This window comes from Pleurodeles waltl, chromosome 1_2, assembly GCF_031143425.1.
Source record: "Pleurodeles waltl isolate 20211129_DDA chromosome 1_2, aPleWal1.hap1.20221129, whole genome shotgun sequence".
In the NCBI taxonomy this organism is placed as follows: domain Eukaryota; kingdom Metazoa; phylum Chordata; class Amphibia; order Caudata; family Salamandridae; genus Pleurodeles; species Pleurodeles waltl.
This window is the reverse complement of record NC_090437.1, coordinates 1,190,472,842-1,190,488,653: the sequence shown is the minus strand read 5'-3', so window position 1 is coordinate 1,190,488,653 and position 15,812 is coordinate 1,190,472,842. Positions and strand designations below refer to the sequence as shown.

The 15,812-nt window shown below is 42.2% G+C and overlaps 1 protein-coding gene across 2 annotated transcripts in view; it reads right to left on the bottom strand.

Annotated features, from left to right (window-relative positions):
* The window catches only part of LRPAP1 (LDL receptor related protein associated protein 1), an 83,697-nt gene that overhangs the window by 941 nt on the left and 66,944 nt on the right, over positions 1–15,812 (bottom strand). For both annotated transcript variants that reach the window (XM_069203465.1, XM_069203467.1), the window contains exon 7: positions 2,210–2,386. In XM_069203465.1, coding sequence (XP_069059566.1) covers positions 2,210–2,386 — 177 coding nt within the window. The remainder of the gene's footprint in view (positions 1–2,209; positions 2,387–15,812) is intronic.

Below are 15,812 nucleotides of genomic sequence, written 5' to 3'. Positions count from 1 at the left end.
ATAACAGTAATCCTTCACCTGGAAGCACTGATACCAATGGTCTTTTGTAGTTTTAGGATGTGAGAATAATAGGCTACCCCTGAGAAACGTGAGTAATAGGAACAGATTTCGACACTATCTGCAATATTGTACTTCACCGGGCAATTTTCCATTCACACATTTTATCTGCTTTAAAATAACTGAATAGTTGGGGAGAGGGAAACCTTGGACTGGGAATATATGGGCCACAAGCCATTCCTTCTTTGACATATGTGTGCATATGTATGCACCTTAAGGGATAAACCATGCCAGAGTGTGAGGGCCAAAAACGCGTTAAGACAACTTTAACATAAAATATATGGTTTTGTGTTAAAGTACATAAACCCAAGAAAGCATAAAACCATATTACATAAATCCGAGTGTTGTAACATTTAGGGTCCTCTAATTACCTTTGAAATGGTAATGATGTGGACATCTTGTCCTGCAGGAGGACACTGGGGAAGCCTCCCAAGGCAAGAACAAACCACACCAGTAACCATGCAACTCCATATTGAAAGTATATTGACTTCATATCGTCACAGATTTCATCTATATCTGCTGCAGGTGATCGGCCCAACCACATAAGCGTGGTACTGTTTTTATTGGGAGAAGTGAGGGAATAGTGGGTGGTAGGAGGTTTGTGGATACTCACAGATTCTGAATTCCCCTCATTGAAATGTGAGAAAAATGCAGGCTTTTAGCCAAACTTTGGAGTTGGCAGGGCATTGTGGGTGAGAAACATAGCGGGATACACTCCAGTCACATCACCCTACACTACTTTAAGGGCCTAATTTTCAAAAATGTCTGGGTTATGTAGGCTTCCTTGCATGGTGGTTGAGCCTGGCCTAACTTGTGAAGCGGACCACATCACTAAAATAGGTCCATTTGCAAGGAAAAATCTTGATGTCTCTATGCAGTGTAGGAATACAGAATCGTAGAACACTTGTTATTATCAAACATTTCTTTCAATTTCTGGCTTTCAAATGTAAGCTGATGTGAAAGAATGAACGGATTTTGCAAAATTTGAATCAAATGATAGTATGGTTAATAGCGAATTCAGAGTTGCACAAATACCCATTATTATTTAAAACCGATTATTATTTAAAAAATAATCTTAGGCACATTTTAAAAAATGCATAGGTTTCGTTAATACCCATTTTTCTTTCATGAGATTTTACCGTATATTGATGTATAATTAGTACACAATGAAAAAATCATTATAACCTGCAGCTCATTTGTTGGCTCTGGGTATCGTATGTTTTTGGACAACCAACAAACACAATAAATCTCTCCAATCAGAAGGAGCTAGCAGATATAACGGTGTATTAATTTTGTAAATTGTCCACTGGGGCCAAAAAATTACAGATGAACATATTGTCAATTGTTTCTATTTTTGCTACTTTTTTCATTACTTTTTGGTTTTGACAATTAGCTTCTCAGGGAAGACCCTGAGAAAACTACACAAATGACACCTTGCTGAATTCAGAATATTATTTACTTTTCAGAAATGTATAGCTTTGCTGGTTAACCCATGAGTTTCATACCTGTTTTCACCCAAACAGGTAGAGACTACCAAAAACGGAAACAAATTGACTACCAGTTTGAAAAATTCATAAACTAATTAAAAATAACGTTTTTATAAGTCTACCTTTACTTGAAAGTTGAAAAGAGGGTGATCTCAACCCAACAACCTTTTGATGCCATTTTTAGAAATAAACAAACACTTTCCTGCACAACACTTTTTCCCACAATTTAAAAAAAATACCTCAGTTTTGTTGTATTTTGGCTATTTTTGGTCCCCTGCCCCTGGAGAATTCACAAACCCCGAGTACCTTTACAATCCCCAATATGTGGGAAAAATTTTGGAGCAGAGTTGGTCTGGGTACATTTTGTGGGAAATAAGATATGAAGTCCTGAGCTCACAATGCTCCCAACATCAAAAACTGTCTCAGCATTTTAACTCAGCAGTACAGGGGTAAAGCAATGAAGGCAAGATAGAGATCTGCCTTGGATAGGGAGTGAGTGTTGAGCAGCATTGAAATAAAGGGCACATATAAATCTTAAAATCCAATATTAATTAGCGCCAATGTACTAACATTGTGAGCAGCGGCACAAAGTTTTCACTAGGCGGGCAGATAAGGGGCACAGACGAACTTTCGTAACAGCACACGCTGCCAGCTGGCCTACATACCTTATAACCCAGTTCTTTCGTCTTTTCGGCCAGCATGGTGTATTTGTCTTTGTTTCTGAGTAGATGTTCTTTGTCTCCAGTCTTTTCGACGTGCTTTAGTTTTTCATGGGAGATTTCCAGCTGTTTCTGATAATGCTGGTGCTTCTCAACTTTTGCTTCAAAATGTTTTAGCTCCTCCTAGAATGCGATCAAAGAATGAATGTTAAATCAGAAGGAAAGAAAGGCGGTGTGCAAACCTTTCAGAGTGCCCTGCTTTCAAAAAAATACATCAATCCTCACATTCAAGTTATTTCAAACAACCTTCATAGAATATAAATGTAGGATCACTACAGAGTTCGCCAGCAATTAAATCTTATGCCTGTGTGTGGCTGGCCAGCATTTTAAAGAATACTTTATGCAGCAGCAACAATATACTTCTACTTAAATGTGGGTCGATGTATGAAAAGAGGAAGAAAGAAAGATGATTTTTATTCAAGATGTCCTACTTTAGTAGTTGACAGAATACATGTTGATTCTGTTTTCAAACAATGAAGATACAATTTGTACATACCATGATCAAAATGTGAGAGGACAAGTGAGCGGTTGTCCCCTTTCCCCCAAAATGCTACCCCAAGTCTGAGAAGAAGGGAGAGACTCAAACAAGAAACATCTCCTATCTTTGTGAAAATAAAGGCAAACGCCAGATAGCAGGATCTACTCAAAGACCCGTTCCAGGTTACTTGGGGTTCCAGAATGGGTGAAACTGGAATTTCAGCCTGAACTGGGACTTCTCGATTATGCATTAAATTTAACTGTTACCAGAAATAAAGTTGTGCAGACACGCCAATTTTCTCTGTGAAACTTAACATAGGTTATCGGATATCCTTGAATTACTAAACCTCAGGGTATCATTAATTTTGATAATACAGCATTGATATTTCAGACGTGTTGTAATTTTTCAATAAATGTTTGGCAAAAATGGAGCCAAAATCATATGTTTAATTGTGGCGGAGGAATGCGCTTGCCAGTTAAAACCTCGGAAAGGTGTCCACATTCAGCATGCATTACAATGTTACGCTCTTCTAAGGCTGATACGTCTCTGGCTATCAACACAGCAGTAACAAACCCTCCATTTATCACTACTCCCCATAGAGTTCCAATCCATTATTCATTTTGGCAACAGCTTGTGGGATTTCTGATTCAAAGGAATCCCTCCAACTTCAAATTTACTGATCTATGAATACCCTTCGGCATGCCCAGAGATTTGAAAGGGGGTGGGGAGGGGTGACTCCACTGGTTTACCCTCCTAGTAGCATCGAGGTGGTTCATTCCACCCTCTCCACCCCATTGCTCATACTCTGGTTGGTGGCAGTATTTTATGTTTTGAGGTGTAGTAGATTCACCTAGACATCAGCATTGTTAAACATACACAAGGAAAAGTGCACCAGAAGATAGTTTGCGATCAATAGCATAACACTTATTAGGCTTACCCCTTAGCCTGTAGCAAACATCTTTATACTCATGAGAATGATATGAGCAATGTAGAAGATTGTGGCTCTCTAGAAAACAACACAGCACATCCACTATCCTTTCTTCCTCTCCTATTCCTAAGTCTCCATGACCTGCCTGGGGCACTACACAGTGTGTACACCATAGCAGGCCCTGCATGATGCCAGCTGTGACCAGGCAGTGGCTTCTACAGTATATTCTGAGAAAAAGTCAAGTGGTGAGTATTTTTCAAATATAAGTACATATGTATTATCTACTCCATCTATTTGCTCTGTTAGACTGTGCTACCGTACATATGGCCTGTAATTCCCAAGGTTCAATAATGCAACAATCTTGACAAGAGTAGTCCTGGACTTGTCCCAGGCCTAGAGGGGAGCACCAAACATGCCCGCGACAGTGGCAGAGCACACTTCTGTCCACGTCACATGTTGATGCATATAGTGTGATGGTGGTAGCATTCCATGTTTTGTAGAGATCATAACTTGGCCAGACCTTTTTATCTGTGTTAATAGATTGGAGGCTTAATGTCCCACTTGTATAAAGTTCTGCTGTTTGTGATGAACCCGGGTCCTACCACAGAGTTCCCAATTGCATGGATGTATGCATGGAGTGTGATTAGCAGGTTACACACCATAAGATTGCCCGAGGCCTGTTCAAGTGCACAAATGGAAGCAAGGTTATTTTCTCTGAGCATGGAAGAGTATTGCTGACATTCTTGAGTCTAGAGGAAGGGAACCTAGACACTCATGTTGGTGATTAGTTTTCCTATAGACTGGAATTTGTTGGATAGTAGGAGTTTTAGGTGGGACTGCACTTTCTGTTGTCAGAGTATGAATGATTTTAGAAACAGTCCGCCTTTTGTCTTGTTTTGTGATCATTCTCAGGTGTTGCTGTTGATAGCTAGGAGCAGAATGCTCACACCACTGTGTGGCTCTCACACTGGTGCAGCATCCCTCTACACAATGGCTGCATCTGGAGAACAGCCTGAGAAGGCTACATGAACAGAGAACCAACAAAAACTGGTTCTGTCAGCTGAACCTTTATAAGTGAGAGCTGTTGAGCCAGTTGTTCCAGATCCAAGTTCTCTCTGAGCAAGAAGGAGATGCTCCACTGAGTACACAGAAGTGACTGTGCAACTACAGCTGGTGTCTGCTGACATCCAGCTTCCCATAGGTGAGGGGACATCACCTTAAATCTGACCTAGAAGAACTGCTTTCCCTATCCTGGATTGTTTGGAGCGTTATACCTGAATGAAGATGGAAGGAGAGAGCCAGACCTCTATGAGGATATGACTATGGGTGTGGACGAGAGCAGCTGACCACTGTGCTGTGGGCCCATCCACAAAAGACTCAGGGAACCTGTGAATGGTGTGCTCCAGACTCTGAGCCAATCACTGAACTCAAGCAGAGAATCTAAAGCACTGCCGAAGTGTACCCAAGCCAGTATAATATCCTGGCAGTGGTACTTACCAGCATATGCCCGAGCAGCCTGCACTACTGAAGACAGAATAAAAATTGACCAGTAGCACGGGTTCATATGCATCAATGTGACTGCTGTTTACATGTCTGTGGTATCGGTAGAAAGGTACCCAAGCAGTCCAAAACGCTAAAGGGGAATCTTGTAAACCATCTGTGCTTGCCCCAGGTGGCTCAAACAGACTGAAAAGAAAGCTAGCCCTAGCATTTCGCAACAGTGTTCCACGCAGACTACGTCTGCAAAAGAAGCTGCTGCATCAAGGCACATGTCACTGTGTGCCAAAGCATTAACTGGATCCATGTGGTGCTATCAGCACACATTATCGGACCCAGGCATCGCTGCTTGAAGTACCTTGAACTTTTCAAGTTGCTGGTCCAGGATGTGTACAAGGAAGAAAGACTGCATCAGTGCCTCAACCCAGGGAAGTCCAAGTGACCCCAACCAAAACCCAACAGTCCATAAGGAGTAATGCCATCATAGTTTTAAAATAAGTGAAACAGTGAGAAGGACAATCACATTGCTCTGCTGCTGGTTGTCTGCTGAGCTTGTTGTATGCCCACATTGAACTCTTGGAGAAGCCTGTGACTGCTTACTATTTGTACCACTTAAAGTATTAAAGGGCTGTACTCGGCGCATTTTGCAAAGCCAAAGAAAGAGGACCCAGGGACATCAAAGGCAAACTACTCCAGGTCCCACGGCTGTGGCCCCGTAATCCTCCTTGCCTTATGGCTCCCGAACAGTCTGGCAGTATACTGAAGCTCTCCTTCAACTTATACATGAGATTTTGGTGGCCCTTTCAGTCAAAGAAGAAAACTATTCAGCCCATTTCTAAAATATCAAGCTTAGGAGACACATGACTCAATTGATTCAAACTGGAATGACAAAATTAGTCTCACGTCACCAGAATTCACTAATCAGGACCTCTGCTGTCAACATTTCCCATTGAACATATCTTTCTTAACCTGCATTTCTATGTATTGAATTAATGTTCTGCCTAGGAATCAAAGTATCTTAGGTGCATCACCTTAAGGTTAGCTTTTAAGGTTGCACATTCTGTCGCTCAAAATAATCAGTTTCCTCTATTTTCTTTCTTCCCGTTTTCCTGTATGCAAATGAGACGAAGCCTGCCTGCTGGGAACTTCTGCAGACCCACACGACTTTCCATAACACTAATTTCTTCTGCCTCCATTCAAGCTTTTCCAATCACAACTGCATGAAAAACACACTTCTTCTGCAAAGATGTTTCATGGGAAAACGACTAATGTCTCATTGATTTAAAAGTCACTCCAAAAATTGATGTTTAAAAGCCCAGTTGAAACAACAACATATCAGGAACATTACAAATGTCGTTCAGGGGAGTTGTTGTCTCATTGATGTTTTCTCATCCGACTAATAATCTAGTGAGGAAAACTGAGGCACACACGATGCCAGACTCAAAGTCTTCATGCTGTTCCATACTAATCCTACTTGTCTCTGGTGTTAATGTGGGTTTAAGTTATCCTTTTCCCAATCATATGTCAGAAATAGAATTAGAAGGCAGCCAGAGAGGTAGCCTTGAGGCGTAGAAAGAAAAAATAGGTAACACTGCAAAATAATTTAAGAGTGCTGCATATCCTATTTCTGTGAAACCCATCAAAGAGTTCATTTTTTTGTTGGAGTAATGCACTTGCACTGTCTAGCAGTGGGTCAAGAACCCACCTCCACCAAGCTTCTGCAAGCAGTCTTGCAGAAAACCCTACAGGAATATTATTATTTGCTCACAAGATCCACCCTTCGTTTTCATTTAGAGTTCTACGTTATAGGCCCACTAGGGCATACAGTGGAGATTTTCCTTGTTAAGCCTGTGGCATTGATAATCACAAGTAATTTGCTGCACTTCCATCTAAACCAAGAAAAACAAAGAAAGCTGATTGGTGGATTGTTTGAAATAATCTCAGTCCCTGGCAACTGCTATAAAAAAAATAAGATCGCACAAATTTAAAGGGTGGGTTTAGAATGATGTTTCACAGCCAATTAAAACTGCCTTAATGATTAAAATATTAAATTTAGTTTCTGCTAAAATCCATGCATTGTTTCTCAATGAAAAAGGACTGAAAGTCCAGCTGCGTGGTGGAAGAATTTTTTCATAATTAAATATGTTGCGCAAATAACAATAATAATCCGCAACACACAAATATATTTACAATGTATTTTGCATTTTTCATGTTTAATTGTCTGTAGTTAACGTAGGCTGCATATTAGAATGTCCAACATCAAGGTTCAGGTAAGAAACTGTACTAGCAGCTCGAACGATCCATTATTTATTGATGTTTTCTCATGTTAATGTTTAGCTTTATGCAATCCTCGAAGTATCCGCTAAGAAGATGCTGGGGGAGAACATCTTTGAACCAAAGCATCTTCCTATGTTGCAGATTGAGAATCTGGTGGGCGTTTAGCAGAGATTTCTTTGTACTTCAGCTTGTGAAAATAATGTGACCATCTTATCAGAATGTACCTTTAACCCGATTGGTTCCCTTCATGTGAATCGTGGGTAGGTGTAGCAAACAGATGAAAATGTGTTTTTTTAAGTAACGCAATGCAGACTTGCATTGAGATTACTTTCTTGCTCCCTTTAGGGGTGATGCCTTTTTCCTTTGCCTGAATAGTTTAAGGTTTATGCTTGGGCAGATGCCTTCCCAACTTGAAAGATGAATCTTCATTTGAATCAGAGATACTACCTCTCGGAGGCTTTTTTACGCTGACATCTTCTGCTTCACTTCTCCCCAACTTTCCTGACTTTTCCCAAGTTTAGTCGAATAGGGTTTTCCCTTCGCATGAAAGTCTGCTTCGATTTATTTTGAGACAACTTTATAATAGTTTGCCTTTGCATATATGGTTTTGAACTGCTTTGAAATATACTGACTACAGCATTCATTTATTGACTATTGAATTACAACTAATTTGATGACGTCAACTTGTAACTTTACTAATCTTTAATAAACCTTCAAGGTTTGCAATCGTTTTTGCAAGGCCCAATGTGCTTCACGTTCTTAAAATGTGGGGATTGTTGTGTCCGCCTCATTTGGAACTAAGGGCCAGATTTAGAAAACACTTTGCGACTAGCAAACGGCGAAAATCACCGTTTGCAAGTCGCAAATGCGTGTTGGCTATGTAGAAATGCATTTTGCGAGTCGGAACAGACTCGCAAAATGCATTTCCGAGTCGCAAATAGGAAGGGGTGTTCCCTTCCTATTTGCGAGTCGCAGTTGTATGCAATTCCATTTGCGACCGCGTATGCGGTCGCAAATGGAGTCGCAGTTACCATCCACTTGAAGTGGATGGTAACCCACTCGCAAACGGGAAGGGGTCACCATGGGACCCCTTCCCCTTTGTGACTGGACCCAAAAATATTTTTTCAGAGCAGGCAGTGGTTCAAGGGACCACTACCTGCTCTGAAAAAATCCGAAACTAAAGGTTTCGGTTTTTTTTTTCTAAGTGCAGCTCGTTTTCCTTTAAGGAAAACGGGCTACACTTGGGGAAAAAAAAATGCTTTATTTAAAAGCAGACATGGAGGTCTGCTGTTCCCAGCAGGCCTCCATCCCCGTGAGTGCCCAGAGTCACTATGGGGGCGCAAATTGCGACCCACCTCATGAATATTAATGAGGTGGGTCTTTGCGACCCCATAGCGACTCGCAGAAGGTGTCTGAGACACCTTTCTGCATCCCAAATTGCGACTTGCAATTTGCGAGTCGCAGGGACTCGCAAATTGCAAGTCGCAATTTGGGAATTTGCTACATCTGGCCCTAAATGTGCATCTGCCGGAGTGAAGGCTATATTTGATTTTGCACCAGAAATTTGCAGGGTGCAAAGTGCTACATCAGTGGTTTCACCCTCAACTGTTATCCATAAATATTACTGATATCAAAACTATAGATATGATAAACCTCATGACTACAGGTAGTCGATAAAGATATCCATCCAAAATAGTGCAAAATTAGGAGGCTTATTAACATTTCTCTAAAACTTGCATTACAACCTATCCCGTTCCTAAACGGTCCTCCAGTTCATCGCTCACACAACTACTGAGTTATGTTTGAGCTTCCATAGATACCAGCGAACAGTGTTTCTTTCTCACAACTTTGTTCTCTTTGGCAGATCTGGTGTTTAGGCTGCTTTCAGCATCCCAACCATTTGGCATTGCTTGAACTATCTGCCCCATCACTGTTTGGAACCACCTAGTCCTTCGAGCTTCCTTTTGGGCCTCTATTACATAATTTATTTGTACGCTTTCTTTTTTCCCTTAAGCCATCCTGATTTTTGTATTCATCTTTGATGTTAAAACTGCCAGAAAGAACAAAAGCTATTCTTAGCTGGAGACTTGAAAATGTGACAAGTGAAATCTCATGGGACAGAGACGGTGAATTGGTGGTGAAGCCTTCGTTACCAATACAATTAGCTGCTCAATGGTTTCAATTAGCGATTCCAGTGCATGCATTCATCCAACTGGGGTGTACCCATTTAATTATTGCACAGCTTTTTCTCCAACAAGACATTCATATGCAAAATAAACAACAAGCTATAGTTCTTCAGACCCTGCAGGTAACGTTTACCAGATTTCTTGTCAACTTCATTGCATTAATATTGTCTCTGCTTTGTGAGTTGGGGGTCAAAACATCTCTCAAAAGAGGCAGATCAGAAATCTCACGGGCATGCAAATCATTTTACTAGGCTAATATGAGTCAAAGGCACTTCCCAAATTTGCATTTAGGTTTGCACTTAAACAATTATTAGCTAATTCCAATTTTAAAGGGGCCGCAATGGCCCCAACCCCTGTAGACTGAAATGGGTTGACACACAAAATCCTATCGTTTGAGGTCGCATTCTAAATGGCTACAGAACAAACAGCTATTCAAGTCACTATTTGACAATAATAGAAGATGGGTATAACAGTGACTGAGACAGAACGTTAAACGGGGACCACCTTAGTGTATAAAAGCTGGGCAATTCTTTCAGGATGGCTAAAATGAGGCGAGCCTGGGAGGAGTACTAGAGGAATTGGAAACTGTAGAAAAGGTAGCCAATGGAAACTCATCTTCTTGTAAACTAAGTTCTTTGCTGTGGGGATGGTCGGGCTATTTTTCGTTTTTAGGGGTGGGGTCAGGGTAGTTTAAGTTTTAGGGGGTGGGGAGGTTGCAGTAGTTTTAGGGGTGGGGTGGAGCGGACGGGGTGTCTTTAGGGACGGGTGGGGTCGGGTAGTTTAGGTTTTAGGGGGATGGAGGGGTCACAGTAGTTTTAGGGGCAGGGTGGGGGGGGTTGGTGTATTTTTTAGTTTTTAGGGGCAGGGATGGGGGGGTCGGGGTCGCAGTAGTTTTAGGGGTGGGAGAGTCAGGGTAATTTTAGTTTTTAGGGGCGGGGTGGAGGGTTGGGGTAGTTCAGGTTTTAGGGGGTGGTGGGTCACTGTAGTTTTAGGGATGGGGGTTTCGCTGTAGTCTTAGGGGCGGGTTGAAGGGTTGGGGTGTTTTTAGGGGCAGCGGTGGGGGGTTGCGGTAGTTTTAGGGGCGGGGTCACTAGTTTTAGGGCCGGGGTGGGGGGTTGGGGTATTTTTAGTTTTAAGGGGCAGCGTGGGGGGGTCGGGTAGTTTAGGTTTTAGGTGGGTGGGGGGGGTCACAGTAGTTTTAGGGGCGGGGTCTGAGTAGTTGAGGTTTTAGAGGGGACATGGTAGCTTTATGGGTGGGGGTTGGGGTGGTTTTAGGGGCAGGGGGAGGGTCGGGTATTTTTAATTTTTAGGGGGTAGAGGGTCGCAGTAGTTTTAGAGGCGGGGTAGTGGTAGAATTGTTTTTAGGGGTGGGGGTACGATTGTTTTGGGGATGGAGGGTCGAGTCGGGGGAGTCGCATGCTGGAACCACGCATGCCGTTCATGCATGCCTTTACCAGGAATGCGTTTACAATGAAATATCGTTGTTAAGGCATTTGTGGTAACAACGCGGTCGTTGTTCCGAGCGCGTTGTTTAGGCACACGTGGTGCCAGCATTCATGGTTCTGACTCCTTTGCTGTTAAAATATCACACATTTAACACTGAAAGGACAGAACAAACACAACCAAGTGTTCTCTGGATACCCCACAACAGAACAGTGGTGGGGAGGTTTATAAAACACCATAAGTGTGAAGAAGAAAAACAAAATCAAGCCACTGCACAACAGGTATGGCATATGAAGGGAATCCCCTACTATATTACCAGTGTAGAAAAAAATCTTTTGCTCACCAATTTTGAAACTTACAAATTAATTTTAAGAAAAAAACCATATGTAATGCCCAATATTTTTTTTTATTTAATATTGTAACAGAACAACACAGGCGCCAGATAGGATTTCTATTCCCCACCAAGGTACAAGATAAGCACATTAGAAGTCAATGATATAAGTTTACATTCAGATAACTTTCCTCTGTGCTACCCAAACAAACTAAACAAAAGCAAATATTTGCCAATAATACAAATGCACCTTATCACACAATCATTGAAAGGGGGTATACAAGATCTGTGCAAATGCATAATAAAAGTTAGTTATGTGTTTCAGTCCCTTAGGAATGGCACACTTCCCATCACAGAAACCTTGGGCCACTGTGGTGTATTAAGTATGAAAATGTCACTTACCCAGTGTACATCTGTTCGTGGCATCAGTCGCTGTAGATTCACATGTTTTGCATAGCTCGCCATCTGGTGTTGGCCCGGAGTGTTACAAGTTGTTTTTCTTCGAAGAAGTCTTTCGAGTAACGGGACCGAGTGACTCCTCCTTTTGTCTCCATTGCGCATGGGCGTCGACTCCATCTTCGATTGTTTTTCCCCCGCAGAGGGTGAGGTAGGAGTTGAATTGTAGTAATAGTGCCCATGCAATGGAGTGACTAAGTATGTACTTATTTAAGGTTGAAATGATATATATACAAATAGTTGAAGGTAACTTCCGAACTGCTACAGGCTCCCGGGGAGGCGGGTGGGCACATGCGAATCTACAGCGACTGATGCCACGAACAGATGTACACTGGGTAAGTGACATTTTCAGTTCGATGGCATCTGTCGCTGTAGATACGCATGTTTTGCATAGACTAGTAAGCAGTTATCTCCCCAAAAGCGGTGGCTCAGCCTGTAGGAGTGGAAGTAGTCTGAAACAATGTTCTTAATACGGCTTGACCTACTGTGGCTTGTTGTGCGGATAACATGTCTACACAGTAGTGCTTGGTGAATGTGTGAGGCGTAGACCATGTGGCTGCCTTACATATTTCTTGCATTGGGATGTTTCCTAGAAAGGCCATGGTAGCACCTTTCTTTCTGGTTGAGTGTGCCCTTGGTGTAATGGGCAGCTGTCGTTTAGCTTTAAGGTAGCAGATTTGGATGCATTTAACTATCCATCTGGCTATACCTTGTTTTGATATTGGGTTTCCTGCATGAGGTTTTTGAAATGCAATACATAGTTGTTTAGTCTTTCTGATGTTCTTTGTTCTGTCAATGTAATACATTAATGCTCTTTTGACATCTAATGTATGTAGTGCCCTCTCAGCTACGGTATCTTGCTGTGGAAAGAACACTGGAAGTTCCACTGTTTGATTTAGATGGAACTGTGAAATAACCTTTGGTAAAAATTTTGGATTAGTCCTTAGGACGACCTTATTCTTGTGTAGTTGTATAAAAGGTTCTTGTATTGTAAATGCCTGAATCTCGCTTACTCTTCTTAGGGAAGTAATGGCGATGAGAAATGCAACCTTCCAGGTTAGGAACTGTATTTCGCAGGAGTGCATGGGTTCAAAAGGTGGACCCATAAGTCTAGTTAGGACAACATTTAGGTTCCATGAAGGAACAGGTGGTGTTCTTGGTGGTATAATTCTCTTAAGGCCCTCCATGAATGCTTTAATGACTGGTATCCTATATAGGGAAGTTGAATAGGTAGTCTGCAGGTATGCAGATATTGCTGCAAGGTGTATTTTAATGGAAGAGAAAGCCAGGTTAGATTTTTGTAAGTGAAGCAAGTAACCCACTACATGTTTTGGAGTCGTGTGTAATGGTTGGATTTGATTAATATGGCAGTAGCAAACAAACCTCTTCCATTTACTTGCATAGCAGTGCCTGGTGGATGGCCTTCTGGCTTGCTTTATGACTTCCATACATTCTTGGGTAAGTTGTAAGTGCCCGAATTCTAGGATTTCAGGAGCCAAATTGCTAGATTCAGCGATGCTGGATCTGGGTGTCTGATCTTTTGGTTGTGTTGTGTCAATAGATCTGGCCTGTTGGGCAATTTGATGTGGGGTACTACTGATAGGTCTAGCAGCGTTGTGTACCAGGGTTGCCTTGCCCAAGTTGGTGCTATTAATATGAGTTTGAGTTTGTTTTGACCGAGTTTGTTTACCAGATAAGGAAGGAGAGGGAGAGGAGGAAAAGCGTAAGCAAATATCCCTGACCAGTTCATCCATAGGGCATTGCCTTGGGACTGCTTGTGTGGGTATCTGGATGCGAAGTTTTGGCATTTTGCGTTCTCCTTCGTCGCAAACAAGTCTATTTGAGGTGTTCCCCAGAGTTTGAAATAGGTGTTCAGAATTTGGGGGTGAATTTCCCATTCGTGGACCTGTTGGTGATCTCGAGAGAGATTGTCTGCGAGTTGATTCTGAATCCCTGGTATAAATTGTGCTATTAGGCGAATTTGGTTGTGAATTGCCCAACGCCAAATTTTTTGTGCTAGCAGGCTTAACTGCGTGGAGTGTGTCCCCCCTTGTTTGTTTAGATAATACATTGTTGTCATGTTGTCTGTTTTGACGAGAATGTATTTGTGAACTATTATTGGTTGGAAAGCTTTTAGTGCTTGAAAAACTGCTAGCAGTTCTAGGTGATTTATATGCAGTTTTGTTTGATGTACGTTCCATTGTCCTTGTATGCTGTGTTGATCAAGGTGTGCTCCCCACCCTGTCATGGAAGCATCTGTTGTTATTACGTATTGTGGCACTGGGTCTTGGAAAGGCCGCCCTTTGTTTAAATTTATGTTGTTCCACCATAGAAGCGAGAGGTAAGTTTGGCGGTCTATTAACACCAGATCTAGAAGATGACCCTGTGCTTGTGACCACTGTGATGCTAGGCACTGTTGTAAGGGCCTCATGTGCAGTCTTGCGTTTGGGACAATGGCTATGCATGAAGACATCATGCCTAGGAGTTGTAATATCATCTTTGCTTGTATCTTTTGTGTTGGATACATGCGTTGTATGATGTTGTTGAAATTTTGGATTCTTTGGGGACTTGGAGTGGCTACTCCTTTTGTTGAGTCTATTATGGCTCCTAGGTATTGTTGTACCTTGCACGGCAGAATGTTGGATTTCGTGAAGTTGACGGTGAACCCTAGTTTGAAGAGGGTTTGTATGATCTGATTTGTGTGGTTTGAGCACTCTATTAACGAATGGGCCTTGATTAGCCAGTCGTCTAGATATGGGAACACATGTATTTGCTGGCTTCTGATGTGTGCAGCGACTACTGCTAGACATTTGGTAAAGACTCTTGGTGCGGTTGTTAATCCGAAAGGCAATACCTTGAATTGGTAATGTATTCCTTTGAATACAAACCTTAGGTATTTCCTGTGCGATGGGTGTATTGGTATATGGAAATACGCGTCTTTGAAGGTCTAAAGTTGTCATGTAGTTGTGTAGTTTTAGCAATGGTAACACTTCTTGTAGTGTGACCATGTGAAAGTGGTCTGATTTGATGAATGTGTTTACTATTCTGAGGTCTAGGATTGGTCTCAGCGTTTTGTCCTTCTTTGGTATCAGAAAGTACACTGAGTAAACTCCTGTGTTTATTTGTGTGTTTGGTACTAATTCGATTGCATTCTTCTGCAATAGTGCCTGCACTTCTATCTCCAGGAGATTGGAATGATGTTTTGTCAAATTTTGTGCTTTTGGTGGTATGTTTGGAGGGAATTGTAGAAATTCTATGCAATAACCATGTTAGATAATTGCTAGAACCCAAGTGTCTGTAGTGATTTCCTCCCATGCTTTGTAATAATGACCTATTCTTCCCCCCACTGGTGTTGTGTGGAGGGGGTGAGTGACATGTGAGTCACTGCTTAGTAGTAGGGGTTTTGGGGCTTTGAAATTTTCCCCTATTCCTAGGGAATTGCCCTCCTCTATATTGTCCCCGAAAACCTCCTCTGTACTGTCCCTGGTAACTGGACGGTGTTGCCTGTGAGGTGCTGGCTTGTGTGCCCTGACCCCGAAACCCCCCTCTAAAGGGTGTTTTACGGAATGTGCTGTAATTCCCTCTGCTCTGCGGGGAGTAGAGTGCGCCCATGGCTTTAGCAGTGTCCGTGTCCTTTTTGAGTTTCTCAATCGCTGTGTCCACTTCTGGACCGAACAGTTCTTTTTCGTTAAAAGGCATATTGAGAACTGCTTGCTGAATCTCTGGTTTAAATCCAGACGTTCGTAGCCATGCATGCCTTCTGATAGTTACAGATGTATTAATTGTCCGTGCAGCTGTATCTGCAGCGTCCATGGAGGAGCGTATTTGGTTGTTTGAAATGTTCTGTCCCTCCTCAACCACTTGCTTTGCCCTCTTTTGTAGGTCCTTGGGCAGATGTTCAATGAGATGTTGCATCTCATCCCAATGGGCTCTGTCATAGCGCGCAAGTAGTG